The sequence below is a fragment of the Podarcis raffonei genome, chromosome 9 (genome assembly GCF_027172205.1).
Source record: "Podarcis raffonei isolate rPodRaf1 chromosome 9, rPodRaf1.pri, whole genome shotgun sequence".
Classification (NCBI taxonomy): domain Eukaryota; kingdom Metazoa; phylum Chordata; class Lepidosauria; order Squamata; family Lacertidae; genus Podarcis; species Podarcis raffonei.
This window is the reverse complement of record NC_070610.1, coordinates 79,014,265-79,028,415: the sequence shown is the minus strand read 5'-3', so window position 1 is coordinate 79,028,415 and position 14,151 is coordinate 79,014,265. Positions and strand designations below refer to the sequence as shown.

General features: G+C 46.7%; 3 protein-coding genes across 4 annotated transcripts in view; all 3 read right to left on the bottom strand.

The window, feature by feature from the left end:
• Window positions 1-14,151, bottom strand: part of ZNF638 (zinc finger protein 638) — a 93,414-nt gene that overhangs the window by 47,786 nt on the left and 31,477 nt on the right. The window lies entirely within an intron of this gene.
• LOC128420586 (zinc finger protein 638-like) overlaps window positions 1-14,151 on the bottom strand; it is a 35,082-nt gene that overhangs the window by 17,231 nt on the left and 3,700 nt on the right. The gene's annotated exons all lie outside the window — the stretch shown is intronic.
• Window positions 3,028-8,745, bottom strand: LOC128420587 (uncharacterized). 2 transcript variants are annotated; one of them, XM_053402223.1, is made up of 3 exons: window positions 8,066-8,745; window positions 6,168-6,232; window positions 3,028-3,974 (listed from the first exon to the last, which is right to left on the bottom strand). In XM_053402223.1, the coding sequence occupies exons 2-3, from the start codon at window positions 6,202-6,204 to the stop codon at window positions 3,400-3,402; spliced, it is 612 nt and encodes a 203-aa protein (XP_053258198.1). In that variant the 5' UTR covers window positions 6,205-6,232; window positions 8,066-8,745; the 3' UTR covers window positions 3,028-3,399. The 2 variants fall into 2 exon arrangements, with proteins under 2 accessions (XP_053258198.1, XP_053258197.1); XM_053402222.1 differs by lacking the exon at window positions 6,168-6,232.

Sequence of the window (14,151 nt, the reverse complement as noted above, 5' to 3'; positions counted from 1 at the left end):
GTTACATATTAAAAACTTCCCTAAACAGGGCTGCCTTAAGATGTCTTCTGAATGTCAGGTAATTATTTATCTCTTTGACATCTGATGGGAGGGCGTTCCACAGGGCGGGTGCCCCCACCGAGAAGGCCCTCTGCCTGGTTCCCTGTAGCCTCACTTCTCACAATGAGGGAACCGCCAGAAGGCCCTCGGCGCTGGACCTGTGTCCGGGCTGAACGATGGGGGTGGAGACGCTCCTTCAGGTATACAGGACCGAGGCCTTTGTCATGCTCCTTGACAGGGATGGGCGCTTAGCTACAGCCCCTCACCCCACCTCTGTTTCCATGCAAGACACCTTGCAGCAAAGTCAGGGAATTTGTAAGCAGCAGGTGATCTGGGGACCTGGAGAGCCGATGCCAAGGGAGCCCAAGTTCTCCTTCAGAATGCTCAAGCACAGCAGAATGAAAAGCCCGCTTGGCAGGCCGGACCCCTGAGAGGCCAGTTCCAAACAGATTGCTTTATTTTTATAAAAGCCTTCCATTTTACTCATTGGTTTATTTGTAGCCTAACCTGCTGCTTTTATAGCTTCAGGCATGTATGCATGTATTTTTAAATGGAGAAAGGGAGGCTTTGTGAACTGCAGCTTAAAATGTTCCTAAAATATGAACTGTGCCAAAGTTAGATCCACTCAGTTGTTTTCTCGCTGCCTGCTAAATGCCAAGGTTAAGAGGCTTAGCTCAGCAGCTGCTGAATATGGAGAGAGGCAGGCACGATAACGTCAGGCTCACCTTAGATGAAGGAACACTATGAATCCTCACGGCTCACACTCTTCCTCGGTCCCCTTCCCACCTTCCACATCAGGATTTGTCCCTCCTGAGCTTCATTCATAGTTACTGGCATCCCTCCATCTCAAGAGACAATGGAGTGTGCCTCTGGGAGTGAAGTCAGAGACACGGCTGGGTCAATGGGCTATTTAGTTCGGCATCCTGTTCTCGCAGGGGCAACCAGATGCTTCGGGGAAACCAGCAAACGGGGTGTGAAGGCAAGAGCCCTCTTTCCTCCTGCGGCTTCCAGCAACCGGCATTCAGAAGTTTTGCTGCCTCCAACCATCCTGGCGAGGAGCCATCTCCTCCGTCTGTTCCTCCAGTCGTCTTTTAAAGCCATCGAGGTTGTCACCTTGCCCAAAGAGGCCCGTTGCTGTGTGTGCTGCGCATCCAAAGTGCCTACATTTCTCCTGCGTGGGGGATTTGAAATAACTATAAAAAGTGGCACTAAGAGGCACTCCTTTCCCCACTTGTTGGTACTTTCGAGAAGGTCCAAAGCAGGTGTCTGGAGACACATTTCACAATATGTATCGAAGAAGCTATCCGATTTTTAATACCCCTTTTAAAAAGTATTTTAGTATGCAGCATGCCTCCCCAAGCTCCGAGCTGTGTGAGGTTCCAGGTGCTTCCCCAGGGTTCGCGTTTCCTTTTGGAATGAGGTACAGAAGAGACTGTGGCGTCTTTAGGATATACGGTTTATTTACACACACACAAACACCGATCCTACAATGGAGTGGCTCACAGCATCATCGCCCAGAAGGCCTTGCTTCTCTCATCGTCATAAAATCACAGAATTGACTAGTTGGACCCAAGGGTCATCCAGTCCAACCCCCGGACATACAGGAATGACGTCACCATGAAGGCCCTCACGGTGACTCACCACAGGGTGGGGGTGAGTGCAGAAGGTGGAGAAACCAGCAGCTGAGCAAGGGCTAAGCCCAGGAAGCCCTCCTGCATTGAGCAGCGGCAGCAGAGACAGCCCCACAGTGCTCTTTGGCTGCAGCTTCTCCCCCTTACTGACCTCCATGCACCAGCTGAGACTCCCTCTGCAAGCCATCCCACACCCCCAAGGCCAGGAAGAGAAGAGGAGCTCTTCCAGGTGACATGGTGCTTCACCAAACCAAATGAAACCCACCCACCTTCAAAAATCACAACATATAATAATAATAATTTAATAATTTATTGTTTATACCCCGCCCATCTGGCTGGGTTTCCCCAGCCAATCTGGGCGGCTTCCAACAAAGTATTAAAATACAGTAGTCTGTTAAACATTAAAAGCTTCCCTAAAGAGGGCTGCCTTCAGATGTCTTCTAAAAGTCTGGTAATTGTTCTTCTCTTTGACACCTGGTGGGAGGGCGTTCCACAGGGCAGGTGCCACTACCGAGAAGGCCCTCTGCCTGGTTCCCTGTAACTTGGCTTCTCGCAGCGAGGGAACTGCCAAAAGGCCCTCGGAGCTGGACCTCAGTGTGAATTCCATCCCCACTGAAAAAACCCCAAACAACATTGCAAAGGAAAGAGAGTCCTGTAACACTCCCAGAAAAGTCCCGAGTGGGAAGGGGCCTCGGCTGTCCCAGCTCATCCTCCAGGTGGTGGTGGGAGCAGCAGGATTGTCAGGGCTGAGTCAGTACGTTCGAGTTCCCTGGATGTGGGAGAGAACTTCAGGGTAGAGAAGAGGACACTGTGCCTGAGGGAGAGGGAGCTGGAGGAGCAGGCGAAGGAAGGGCAGTGTCTTCAGGCGTAGAGGGCCAGGAAGAGGATGCTAGTGAGCCAACAGCTCCACAGGGACAAGGGTTAAGTTCTGGATCAGAGACTGGCGAGAGATTTATGACGGCTCTCGTGAGGTGCATGGACAAGAGGGAACTTGAAAGGCGGGGCAATAAATTCCCGAATTTTATGAGGTGTTGGCGGTGTAAGCGGAAGCCTCTACCGGTATCTGAACTGAGTGACTCTGATGAATGATAATGAATTCTTGATGACCATTGTAAATATTGTAAATAAAGACCATTAAAGCACTAGAAGTCTCCGGAGGTGTTTGTTTGTGGAGAGAGGAACACACCGCCCTGACAAGGATGAAGTGGCTTTCCCCACGGACAAGAGGTACCCCACAGCCTAGGGGCAACTGCCTACCATGCTCTTAGATTCAAACAGAAATCAAGCCTGGTCTCACTGCGTGTCGAGACCACGGGCCCTGCAGCCCTCTTAGATAATAAAAACACAGACACAAATATTTAGGTCAATGGGATAAAATGGGCCACAACTTTATTGGTTACACACGTGAGCGGTTTGTCTTAGGCATTGGGTGAAAGAAGACTATATCCTGACTCCTGCCCATCTGCAGGGAGCCTCCTAAGAATAAACCACCGGTAGAGGGAGCCCTATGATATACATAAAATCGTGGCACCCCCAGGGTCCCCGAAGGGGTTGTGGCATGGCCCTAGCCCACGCCCAGGCTTTGGACAGGCACCACACACCCGGATCCCTTTAACAGGATACCCTTAACAAGGAGGGGCAGGCGGAGACTACAATCTCCCCTCCCATAAACAAGACTTACCCAATGCCTAACCGCCACTCAAGCCCCAAAGGATCGCTGCCAACACCCTCACACCTGCAACCAATCCTTAATGCCCTTGATGAGATCAGCCAGCCAAACATCATTTCCCAAATCGGAAAGGTGAACGCCGTCATTATGAAACAAGTCCTCCTGCTTGTAAGTAATGTTGGGGTGTCGTATCACCCGTCCATTCAAGAGCTGTGCCTTCTCTGCCACCCTACGATTAATAGTTCTCCTGGTCTTGTTGATTCCCCGCGGGCGGGAGAAATCTTGCCAATGCCGCCTCACCAGCATTTCAGACCAGATTAAGGTCAGGCCTGGGAACAAAGCAGCCAGCTTATCAAAGTCCTTCATCATGCTTACGGCTAGGTCCTTGCCGCTCCTTTGACCCAGGTCGTTCTCTCCAAGTTGAACAATCAGAGCTTTGGGGGGGCCATGCAAGGCAGCTCTGGCCATCACGATTGGCATAAACTCCTCCCATTTCATGTCACACTTTGTGACCCAGGAGACACTGAAACTTTCAGGAAGCCCCAGGCAGCTACCCAAGCAGGTACTGATGGCACGCACAAAGGCCCAGTGGGTGATATAGTGTCCCACGATCCATATGTTAATCACGGGGTAACCTGAAAATAAAGGAGTGACAGAGCGTGATTACCATGGGTTCTTGCAGATATACCTTCTGTATGCATTAGATCTTCGGCGTCCCATATCCTTGATTCCATCGGTTGGCAGACCCCAATGGGCAGACCCTAAAGGAATGCACAGCGTAATCCACAGCCGGGAGACCACAGGCCTGAAGAGCTTTCCATTTGTCGAAAGCCTCCCTTGATATGTGTCTCCACTACCCTGCATTAAATTAGCTGCACTAGATTTCGCCAGTTGTCATTTAGCAAGCTTTGAGGGTTCATGTCCAACCCTTGTGGCACTTGTGGACAGCCCTCTGTGGCTTTTTCAGAAGAAATATCCGCCTGGAGATCAAGGACAATCCAGGACACTTAGCTCTGCTCCAGGGCCAAACATCACCACAAACTTGTCTAATCCCTTTTGAAAGAAACCATCCAACCTGCTACTACATAACCCTCATATTGTCAAAGGGGTACATTTGGGAGGCAGAAGCTGACACAGGCAGTCCACTTCCTGAGCAATTAAAAAAATATCCCTGCATGTAGAAAGCAAGTATGTCAGGGACAGGGGTTGAAGCCTAGCCATTGCCCCGATGTGCTCATTTTCTCTCTGTAGGAAATGGAAAAGCTTTCGACCATGAGAACCCTGACATATGATGCAATCTGAGATGGCACAAGACTATTACCCATTTAAACCATAGCAAAATAATAACATGTCAGATCTTGCATTGTGTCCTGGTGTCAAGGCAGAAGACAGGATAGTGTGCCTCCCAGTTTGAGAGCAGGGATGCAGCAGAAAAAGACAAGCTTGTTTTTCTAACTTCAGCCTTCAAATTCCTGATTACGCTGCAGGCCCTTATCCTCCTAAGGATCTCAAAACCAAAACACTGAGCTCTCCTTCACTGCATAAATTCCCTGCTGCTCCTGAAGAGGTGCCAGGCTTGCTGCAGTTGGCACCTTCCCCTCCTCACCTCTGCACTGAAGCTCAGGTTATGGAAAACCTCTCTTCTGATTTTCCACACAATCTGGTAAGACCCGATTCAGCACATAAGATTGAGCTTTTGCAAGGCACGGAGAGAAACTCTCGGACCCCCGGGAGAATTAATCAGTGGGAGTGAGCCCTAACTTCCGACTCGCCCTGCAGCAAACGCCATGCCTTCCCACTTTTTCAGAAATCCCCAACCCAAAGAACATCCTAAAATAACAAGGAAGTGGCTGCTAAGGCAAGTCAGGGGCCTTGGTTATATGCCCAGGGACCAAGGGGCCAAGATCCACTTCCTGGACAGCAAGCTCAACCCAAGGACGTCCTTTACTGCCCACAAACTGACCCAATGGGTCTCCCTCATTGGATTGTTCATGGTGGAGGAAGTGCCGGTGCTCAATGGCGCGGACTTAGGTGCCCATGCATCCCCCTGTCCTACAGAAACCATCCCCCCTAAATTCAATGAATAAAGAGAAAAGGCAACTAGTATTTGGGTCAAATCAGGTCATGACTTTATTGACTACTGGAGGAAAGACTTAATTTGGGTTCGACTGGAAATGAGCGAGTTCTTGACCTGCATCAATGAGTAGTCCCTTGCTGGATTGCACCTGGGGAGTGCTGTGGCCCTAGCCCCCACCTGGGCCTCTAGATTTGAGGGGAAGCCCAGGCTGCTGCCCCACCTGGACGAAACTGTGCGGACTTTGGCCCAATACACAACCCTGTGCCCACAAATCCATACCTTCTTGGTAGCCAATCCTCAAAAAACCAAGAAAATAAACAAGACAGTGTAAGTTCAGGGGCGCAGGTGTGCCTTGGAATGCCATCTCCTGAGGGACTTAATTCTATCTGCTGGTAAGTCCCAATTTGTAGTGATGTGTGGGTTGGCTGGGAGGCACTAGCCGGGCAGAGGAGGAAGGCTCAGAGCCTGGGGAGTAGTGGTGGGGCAGAGAGCACAGGTCAGAGGGAAAAGGAGGAGAGGAATGGTGGGGTGCTGAAGAGGCAACAGGCTTTCTCGAGCCGGAAGAGCCAGGTGCAGAAAGCGGTTCAGACTCAGCAAATGTTGCAGAGGAGGAGAGGACAGAGGCTGCAGAAGCATCTCAGGAGCTTGCCCTTCTTACTGGACTAAGCGTCCTGAAGAGAACGGACGCCATTATGCTTTTGTCTGTACAAAGCGTGTAAATAAATAGTAGATTAGCTCTACGATGTCTTACACTTCTTGCTGTGTTTTGCCAGAAGCTCAGTGTGCATATATCCTTATGATGTCGCTAGAAGAGCACTGGAAGAGAAGAGAGATGCCTTTTCCAGAGCTGCGCATACCAGAGGATGTTCGGAGTTTCGGGGACTTGCAGGCACCCCAAGAGCGTTTTCCAACACTAAGCTCCCCAACCCCCTTATCTACAAGAACACAAGAGGGCTTGCAGAACAAAGAACAGATTCCTCACCTCCCCGATTCCCACCCACCCACCAGGAGGAAGCCGTTGGAGTTCCTTGAGTTGCCACCATCAGAGATACAACTGCAGTGACTGGAGACAGGCAGTAATGTATCCAAAGCAGTGATCAGAAGAGGAATGACCGCCAGGAGGAGCAGAGAGAAGAAACAGCCTGGTGCATCTGCCAGATGCCTTCACCTGCCCCAGTTGCAACAAAACATGTCTCTCCTGCATCGGCTTCTACAGCCACAGGAGACGCTGCAACCTGCCAACAGTTTGACCTCACCCCCTCCATTGTCTCCCGGATGCCAACCTAACATGCAATTTACCTAGCTGCCTGCAGAGGGGTTCAAAAACTGCAGATGAAGAATGCCTTGTTCTGCGTTTTGCTTTAGTTTCAGCTGAAAACCGAAAACCTAAAAGGCAGCTTTGCAGAAGAACTCAGCTTGTGACCAACTTGGAAGTCTCCAGGCCGTCTCAGTTTCTTTGACGGGGCTGCCTGCTTGGCTATTCCTTAGTAAAGAAAAATAACCCAGCAGGGGCCAGACACCTCATCCTATTGCAAACCCTTCCCTCTAAATGGTTTTCCCGGGTCTTGAACCAAGGGGCGCTCAGCGCCTTGGCAGAATACCCTGGCATTTCATGCAATGAGCAATTACAATTTCATCACCGCCAGCCCCTGGCTATTTTTAGCTGTCTGTTTTGCAGAGCCATAAATGAAGGTGGCAGAAGGGCGGCAGGGCTAGCTAATACATCTCCAGGGTACTGAATTACAAGCATTTGGAGATCGTGGGCAGGCTGGCAAATCCTGAAGAACGTCACCACCAAGTAAGAGCATAACTGCACTCAACGCACGCTGGCAGTGGTCCAGCACTTTCTGGCCAAGGCGGTGACCATTATGTGGATCTCAGGGGGTGGCTCTCTAACATGCTGCAAAGCACGTCACCCCCTCACCCATCAATGTCTCCAAACCATCCTGGTCCCCTCTCCCCAGCCTCTGCTCCCCGCCCATGGTTGCCAGCAGGAGCAGGGAGATTATGTTGTTTTTCGCCTTCAAGGCAGCTGGTGTGCGGCAGACACATGATGCCAAAGGTCAGCTGTGCAAGAAGTGACCGAACTGTTGTGACAGCAGCCCCGGTTTCAGATGTCTTCATTTGCTCCTTTACAAAAAAGCAGTCCAGCGTCCCAGCCGCGTCCGAAACTGAGCGCACTCAAGACGTGTTGTTTGCTTCAAAACATACCATGTGATCCTCGCCGCGTGGAGGCATAAATAAGCCCTGCCGAGTGCTGTGAGGATTACAGCCTTAGCCTCACACCATAAAGAGAGTCTTGAGGGATCAGGTAGAAGGCTTCCCTCTTGGGGAGGAGAGGGCTGTTGACAGCTACTAACCAAGATGGCTCTGCCTCCACGGCTGGAGGCAGAAATGCTTCCGAATGCCAGGTCCTGGAAATACGCTTTTCCACTCACCACCAAGACCGTTTTCCCAGACTCCCTCCGGCCCATAATTAACTTCATTGAATCACTTTCATGTACTTCCTCCCAAAAATGATGGAAAACAGGAGTTTTTTGTGACTCAAAAGCAAAGCAAGGGGAATAGTTTTTGCTCAACTTTCCTTACAATTACAAAGTTGCAGGACAATAGGGTTTTAAATGTACAAAATTTATAAGTGCTACCTACCTGTTTTAATGATCTGCCAGAAAAAAACCATTGATCCATACGAGCTGTTGATCCGTATGTTATGTGTCCACACAAAATCTTCAAAATGGTGCTGATTGTATTTACAAAGTGACATTCATAAACTTTCCACAAAACCTGGCTTACAGAGTACTGATACAATTTAAAGCCCTTGTTTCATTTTGCCAGCACAGCACATGAAAGATTCAGTCTGAGGGCAAATGCTGATTAAACACATGAATGGAAGATCAAGTATGAATTTCTGAGGACCTTGTTAACAAGAGCAGGTGGAAGGACACTGTACATCATCTCAGATAGTAGTGGATAGCCTAACTTTACAATCTGTTAGCTCTAAATTTCACATAAAATTGTTGCAGTGGGAGTTTGAATACAGGTTGAAAGTATAAAGAAATCAGCACAGTCTAATGGAAGAATGGTCTAATGAGCTGAAGTCCAGGGAAAGGTACATTAGTTTGCCATTACCCAGAAATAAGTGCTGTCCAACTCGGGCGTCTAACTGAAGCACAGTGTAATGAAAGGAAGTTGAGGGAAAGTTGGAATTATTTCACCAGGTTCTTAACATACTGCAAATAAAGTATTTGAAAATCTTGAGTGCACTGGACATGGAATCATTTGCATATGGAGCCAAAGTGTGGAGCTTGAAATATAACTGAATTTGCTACACTTTTTATAAGAGTCTTCTGGAACCGAGAGTTCCACATTGGTTATCCCCCGTTGGAGGTTATGTGTGTAAAGAAAATTAATATGAGAGGTAAATGGGCTACGTATGGGGAAATGATAACTAAAGAAGGAGGAAAATGGAAATTAAAACCATATGAACAAGTTAAAGATTATGTATATGATTGGTTGCATTATTTCCAGGTAAACGAAATGTTTAAAAAAGATATAAAGGAAAGTGGTTACGAAGGAAAAGAGTCTAAGTTCCAAATAGATATAATAAATAATGAACGTAAAATTTTGTCAAAAATGTATAAGATATTGTTGGAATGGTACAGGAAAGATGAAGAGGTCAAATCGGTAATGATACAATGGGCCAAAGATTTTGGTTATAATATTCAATTTGAAGACTGGGGAAAAATGTGGAAATAAAATTTAAAATTTACTGTATGCACGGCGCTGAAGGAAAATGTTATGAAAATGTTTTATAGATGGTACATCACACCGGTAAAACTTGCAAAAATGTATAAAACTTGCAATAAGTGTTGGAAATGTAAAGAAAAAGAGGGAATGTTTTACCATATGTGGTGGGAATGTAAGAAAGTGAGGAGCTTTTGGGAAGCAATATATAATGAATTGAAAAAGATGTTAAAATATACTTTTGTTAAGAAACCAGAAGCTTTTCTTTTAGGGATTACAGGAAATGAAATAAGAAGGAAAGACTGTAAACTTTTCCAGTATGCAGTTACAGCAGCAAGAATTTTATTGGCCCAGAAATGGAAACAAGAGGAAGTACCGACGATACAAGAATGGAGATAGAAACTAACGGACTATGCGGAACTGGACAGATTGACTGGGAAAATAAGATATGTTCGAAACCAAAAAGTTCATCGAAGATTGGGGGAAGTTTGTAGATTATCTGAAAAATGTATGTGATGTGCAAACAACGCTAGTGGGGTTTCAAGAAGCACTGTAAAAGTTTGAGATATATTGTCAAAAAAATGGAAAGGGGAGGGAAGACAAATGGCAATACAATGAAGGGTATTGAAGAGTAAATATGGATGATTACCAGAGAAGCGGAAGGAAGTCAAAAAAGATTAATTTGTTAAAACATAGAGAAAAATGTATAATTGTTTTGGAAAACTAATAAAAATATTTATATATATAAAAAGAATTTGCTACACTTTTAGGTCCCATTACACAACCCCTTCTAAGAATAGTAGCTACTACTTGCTCAAGAGGCAAGCTGTAGCTATAATCAAGAGAGCAAGTCAAGTGAAGGCTGGTGGTTTATGCATAGGAGGCTCATGTTAAATATCAGTTAGCAGAATTCTCCATATGTTCTACCCTCTCATATGTCTGACTTTGCTCTAGGTAGTAGTAGCAGCTAGGGATGGTGTTTTCCCACCTCACTCTTTAGTGCTAAATTGGAACAAACAGCAATCCACCCCAAACCCGATTGCTATTTGTTCCAATTCATCGCTAAAGAATGGGCTTCCCTGTAGGGAAGAAACAGGGCAAATGGAAGTGTGAAAAAGCCCTGAGTGGTAATGTAGCACCATTTGCTGCAAATAGTACCACTGGAGCTAAATAGAAGCTTCAGAGGCGAATTTTCAGTAGAAAAACAATGCAAGGTTAATGCCACTCTACTGCCCTTGGTATCATTCCAGACTGGGGGCACCTGGCTACTTTTTATTAAGGAGGAATAAACAGCCCATCATAAGTACATTGTTAAATTTGTAGTTTGGCTTTCACATAGCATCTGCCAATAACTCATCTCCCCAGTCTATTTATTGCCTATTTAGGAAACATTCACAGGTACTAATAAAGAAGCACTAATATCCTTTTGTCAAATCCTAGATTTTCATATCAAGGTTTTATATAAACTTATATAAAGTTTTATATAAAACTTTAAACCCTTTTCAGATAAACATTCCAGCAACGTTGAATGAATGAATTTATTAATACGGTCACAGACCAGCGTCAACACCTCCAGCAACGTTGAATGCCTGAGTGGATGAAGCCATACTCTGTTATCGAATTAGCTCACTTGAGAATAGCAATATTCTTGTTCCTGGGAAATAAAAGGCTAGCTCCCTTGACACACAGATTTGTATGAGTGTACACTCTGTTCTCCCATTCAAATGAATGTGTGCAGATTTGACATGGATAATGCATGTGATCTCTCTTCTCACTGCCAACATACATTCAATATCCATTGACTGACTGTGAATGGGGTTACAAGCAGTTCCTGTTTTTATCTGTACAGCGCCTTGGATTCCATCAGGAAAGAAGGTGCAATATAGATGATAGATAGATGATAGATAGATAGATAGATAGATAGATAGATGATAGATAGATAGATAGATGATAGATAGATAGAGAAAGAAAGAAAGAAAGACCCATTCATCAGCAAACTTGAAATACCATGTTGTTTGAAGCTGATAAAATGACATTTTAAAAATAATGTGTAAGTATAATAATCAACCAACAAACCAATCAATCAATGACTATGAATGTCCTGGCCAACAGTTATCTTGTTGCCAATGGGTATCTCAGTGCTGAAGATGCACTCACCATTATCTGATGGCTTGGTAGGCATCTGAATGTATTTGTTTAAAGCAGCAGAAAAACTAGAAATAGAAGACCAAATTTCTGTGCTAAAATGGGTATATCTGCCAAACCACTCACACCTGCAACCAACCCATCAACCCCACTGACACCTCGCTCAGCCAAACATCATTTCCAGCATTGGAAAGATTTACACCATCTGGCCTGTACAAGGCAGGATCCTTGAAGTTAATGCCCTCATGGCGGATAACAGCGCCTCCCAGAGCAACAACCTTCTTGGACACGGCACTATCCGTGCGCTTCCTGGCCCTTTCGGTGGCAGTTGGGTTGTTGCTACCAAGCCACACACGTCGCTGTAGCAATCGTGACCAAAATATTTTGAGTCCAGGGAGAGCGGCCGCCAGCTCTTCCAAGTCCTCTTGCATGCGGGAACGCAAGCTTAAGCTGTGTACCAACGCCAAATCATTCTCGCCCAGCTGCACCACCATCGCTGCGGGAGGTCCTTCACAGGACACCTTCGCGCGCACCATTGGGAGTAATTCATCCCATCGCATTCCACATCTGGACATCCAGGATATGCTCACGTGGTTGGGAAGGCCAAGACAGTGCCCCAGTTCAGACTCCGCAGCCCGCAGACTGGCCCAGTGCACAATGCTGTGGCCAACAATCCAAATACGCACGGCTGCTAGACCTGAGAAGAAGGGAATAACAAGCAGGCATCAGAACACACACTGCTGGTGACGCTTCCTGGCATAACCCTTGTAAGCATCAGACTTCCAGCATCCCATATTTTTTATCCTGTCAACTGACAGGCCCCAAGGTGCTGCTGTTGTGGCAGCGCCTATGCGAAAAGAATGAGGCGCATATTCCAAAAAATGCAATGGAATATGCAGCTGAAAAAACTCTAGCCTCATATTTTATCCTGCAGATAAGTCTTAACTTACTGCGAATGCGGCACAGAAGGTCAAATGTGACAGGCTTCCTCCCTAATGCTCTGGGAGGTTGAAGCTTACTCCAGCCCTCCAAGGCTTTGCACACGATAAACGTAGCGCAAGGGTCTTTAGAAAATAGTGATTTGCTAAAAAACGAAATTGCAGCTGACTGAATCCTGATAGTCTTAGTGGCACGACCAAGCTGCAACAGGTGTGCCAAATACTGCAGCACCTGCTCAGTAGTTGGAGACAAACTCCTATCAATAGCCAAGAACTGCGAGCGAAAGGCTAAGAAGTCAGTCCAGGCCTTCTTAGAAGACCTAAGTGTAGAAGGGGAAGCGGAAGCCGCTACTCCCTGTAAAACTAAATGCTGCCAAGGTTCCATAGATGATCCGGGGGGGAAACTCAGGCAGCTGCTGTGCATCCGGAGCCAGGGACCTGAAGCACTCCAGATGAAAGCAGGACAGAGCACCAGCAATGTCGTCAGAAGCTCCTGGAATTAACCGGGCAGAAAACACAATATTGAGCCTTAAGCAGTGCAGAACGAAAGGGTGTAAGAGGGCTGAGACTCTGCTGGAACATGAAGACTGCTTTGCCAAAACGCTCACCGCTGCCTGGTTATCGGACCAGAAGCAGACCCGACGGTCCCTGAACACCTTGGTCCAAATGTGCAATGCCACTACAGTAGGAACACAACAGAAGAGTCACACTGGGCTAAAGTTCAGGGTTGTCATTCATAACTCTGACTCCGTCCCCCTCAGCTCAGCAACACATCTGCCCACAGCAATTTTTGGGTCTGACATAAAACCTCCTCACCAACTAACTTTGCTGCTGCTTTTTGGTCAGGCACACTACTCCCCAGTTACAGCTACCACACAATCTTTTTATTATCTGTTTGTTTCATAAAAATTACACATTGTCTGATTGTATGAACCAATAAACAAACCGGAAAGCAGTTTACGGAGAAAGGTAAAATGATAAAAAGATCAGTAAGAAGAATTACTAACAATTTAAGGCTTTGAGAAAGCTCAAATAGAAACGAATTAAAACTCGCACCATCTTTATGAACATCCAGGTAGGCTTGCCTATATACAAAGATGATTTCAGCAGACTGGGGGGAAAGCACAGCAAAGGCGTCTGCTTAATATCACTACGCAGGGAGTTCCAAAGTGGAGGTGCTGAGGGTTGCACTTCAGACTTTCCATGACAATTTTCAAGAAACACTTGGTTTGTGAAAGGATCCCTCCCCTTCATCCATGAGTAGGCAATCTAAGGCCTGGGGGCTGGATCCGGCCCAATCACCTTCTAAATCCGGCCTGTGGACAGTCCAGGAATCAGCGTGTTTTTACATGAGTAGAATGTGTGCTTTTATTTAAAATGCATCTCTGGGTTATTTGTGGGGCATAGGAATTCGCCCCCCCCCCAATATATACTCCGGCCCTCCCGAAGGTCTGAGGGACAGTGGACCGACCCCCTGCTAAAAAAGTTTGCTGACCCCTGTGCTTAATCCATACCAACCAGCTTTCTCCTGGACCTCCTTTCTCCTGTCACATAGAGGAGGGAGAAAGGTTGTTTTCTGCTGCTCCAGAGAAGCGGACACGGAGCAATGGATCCAAACTACAAGAAAGAAGATTCCACCTAAACATTAGGAAGAACTTCCTGACAGTAAGAGCTGTTCGACAGTGGAATTTGCTGCCAAGGAGTGTGGTGGAGTCTCCTTCTTTGGAGGTCTTTAAGCAGAGGCTTGACAACCGTATGTCAGGAGTGCTCTGATGGTGTTTCCTGCTTGGCAGGGGGTTGGACTCGATGGCCCTTGTGGTCTCTTCCAACTCTATGATTCTATGATTCTATTCTATGATTCTCCCTTGCCACCCTCCATCATAGCAAAATACTATCCCATGAAACCAA

What these genes read in the sequence shown, in the direction of transcription:
- LOC128420587 (XM_053402222.1), bottom strand. Translation starts at nt 8,180, where the DNA reads ATGTCACTTTGTAAATACAATCAGCACCATTTTGAAGATTTTGTGTGG. An exon ending in CTGGCAGATCATTAAAACAG is followed by an intron (nt 3,975 to 8,065) that starts GTAGGTAGCACT and finishes CTTTATTTTCAG; the next exon opens with GTTACCCCGTGATTAACATA.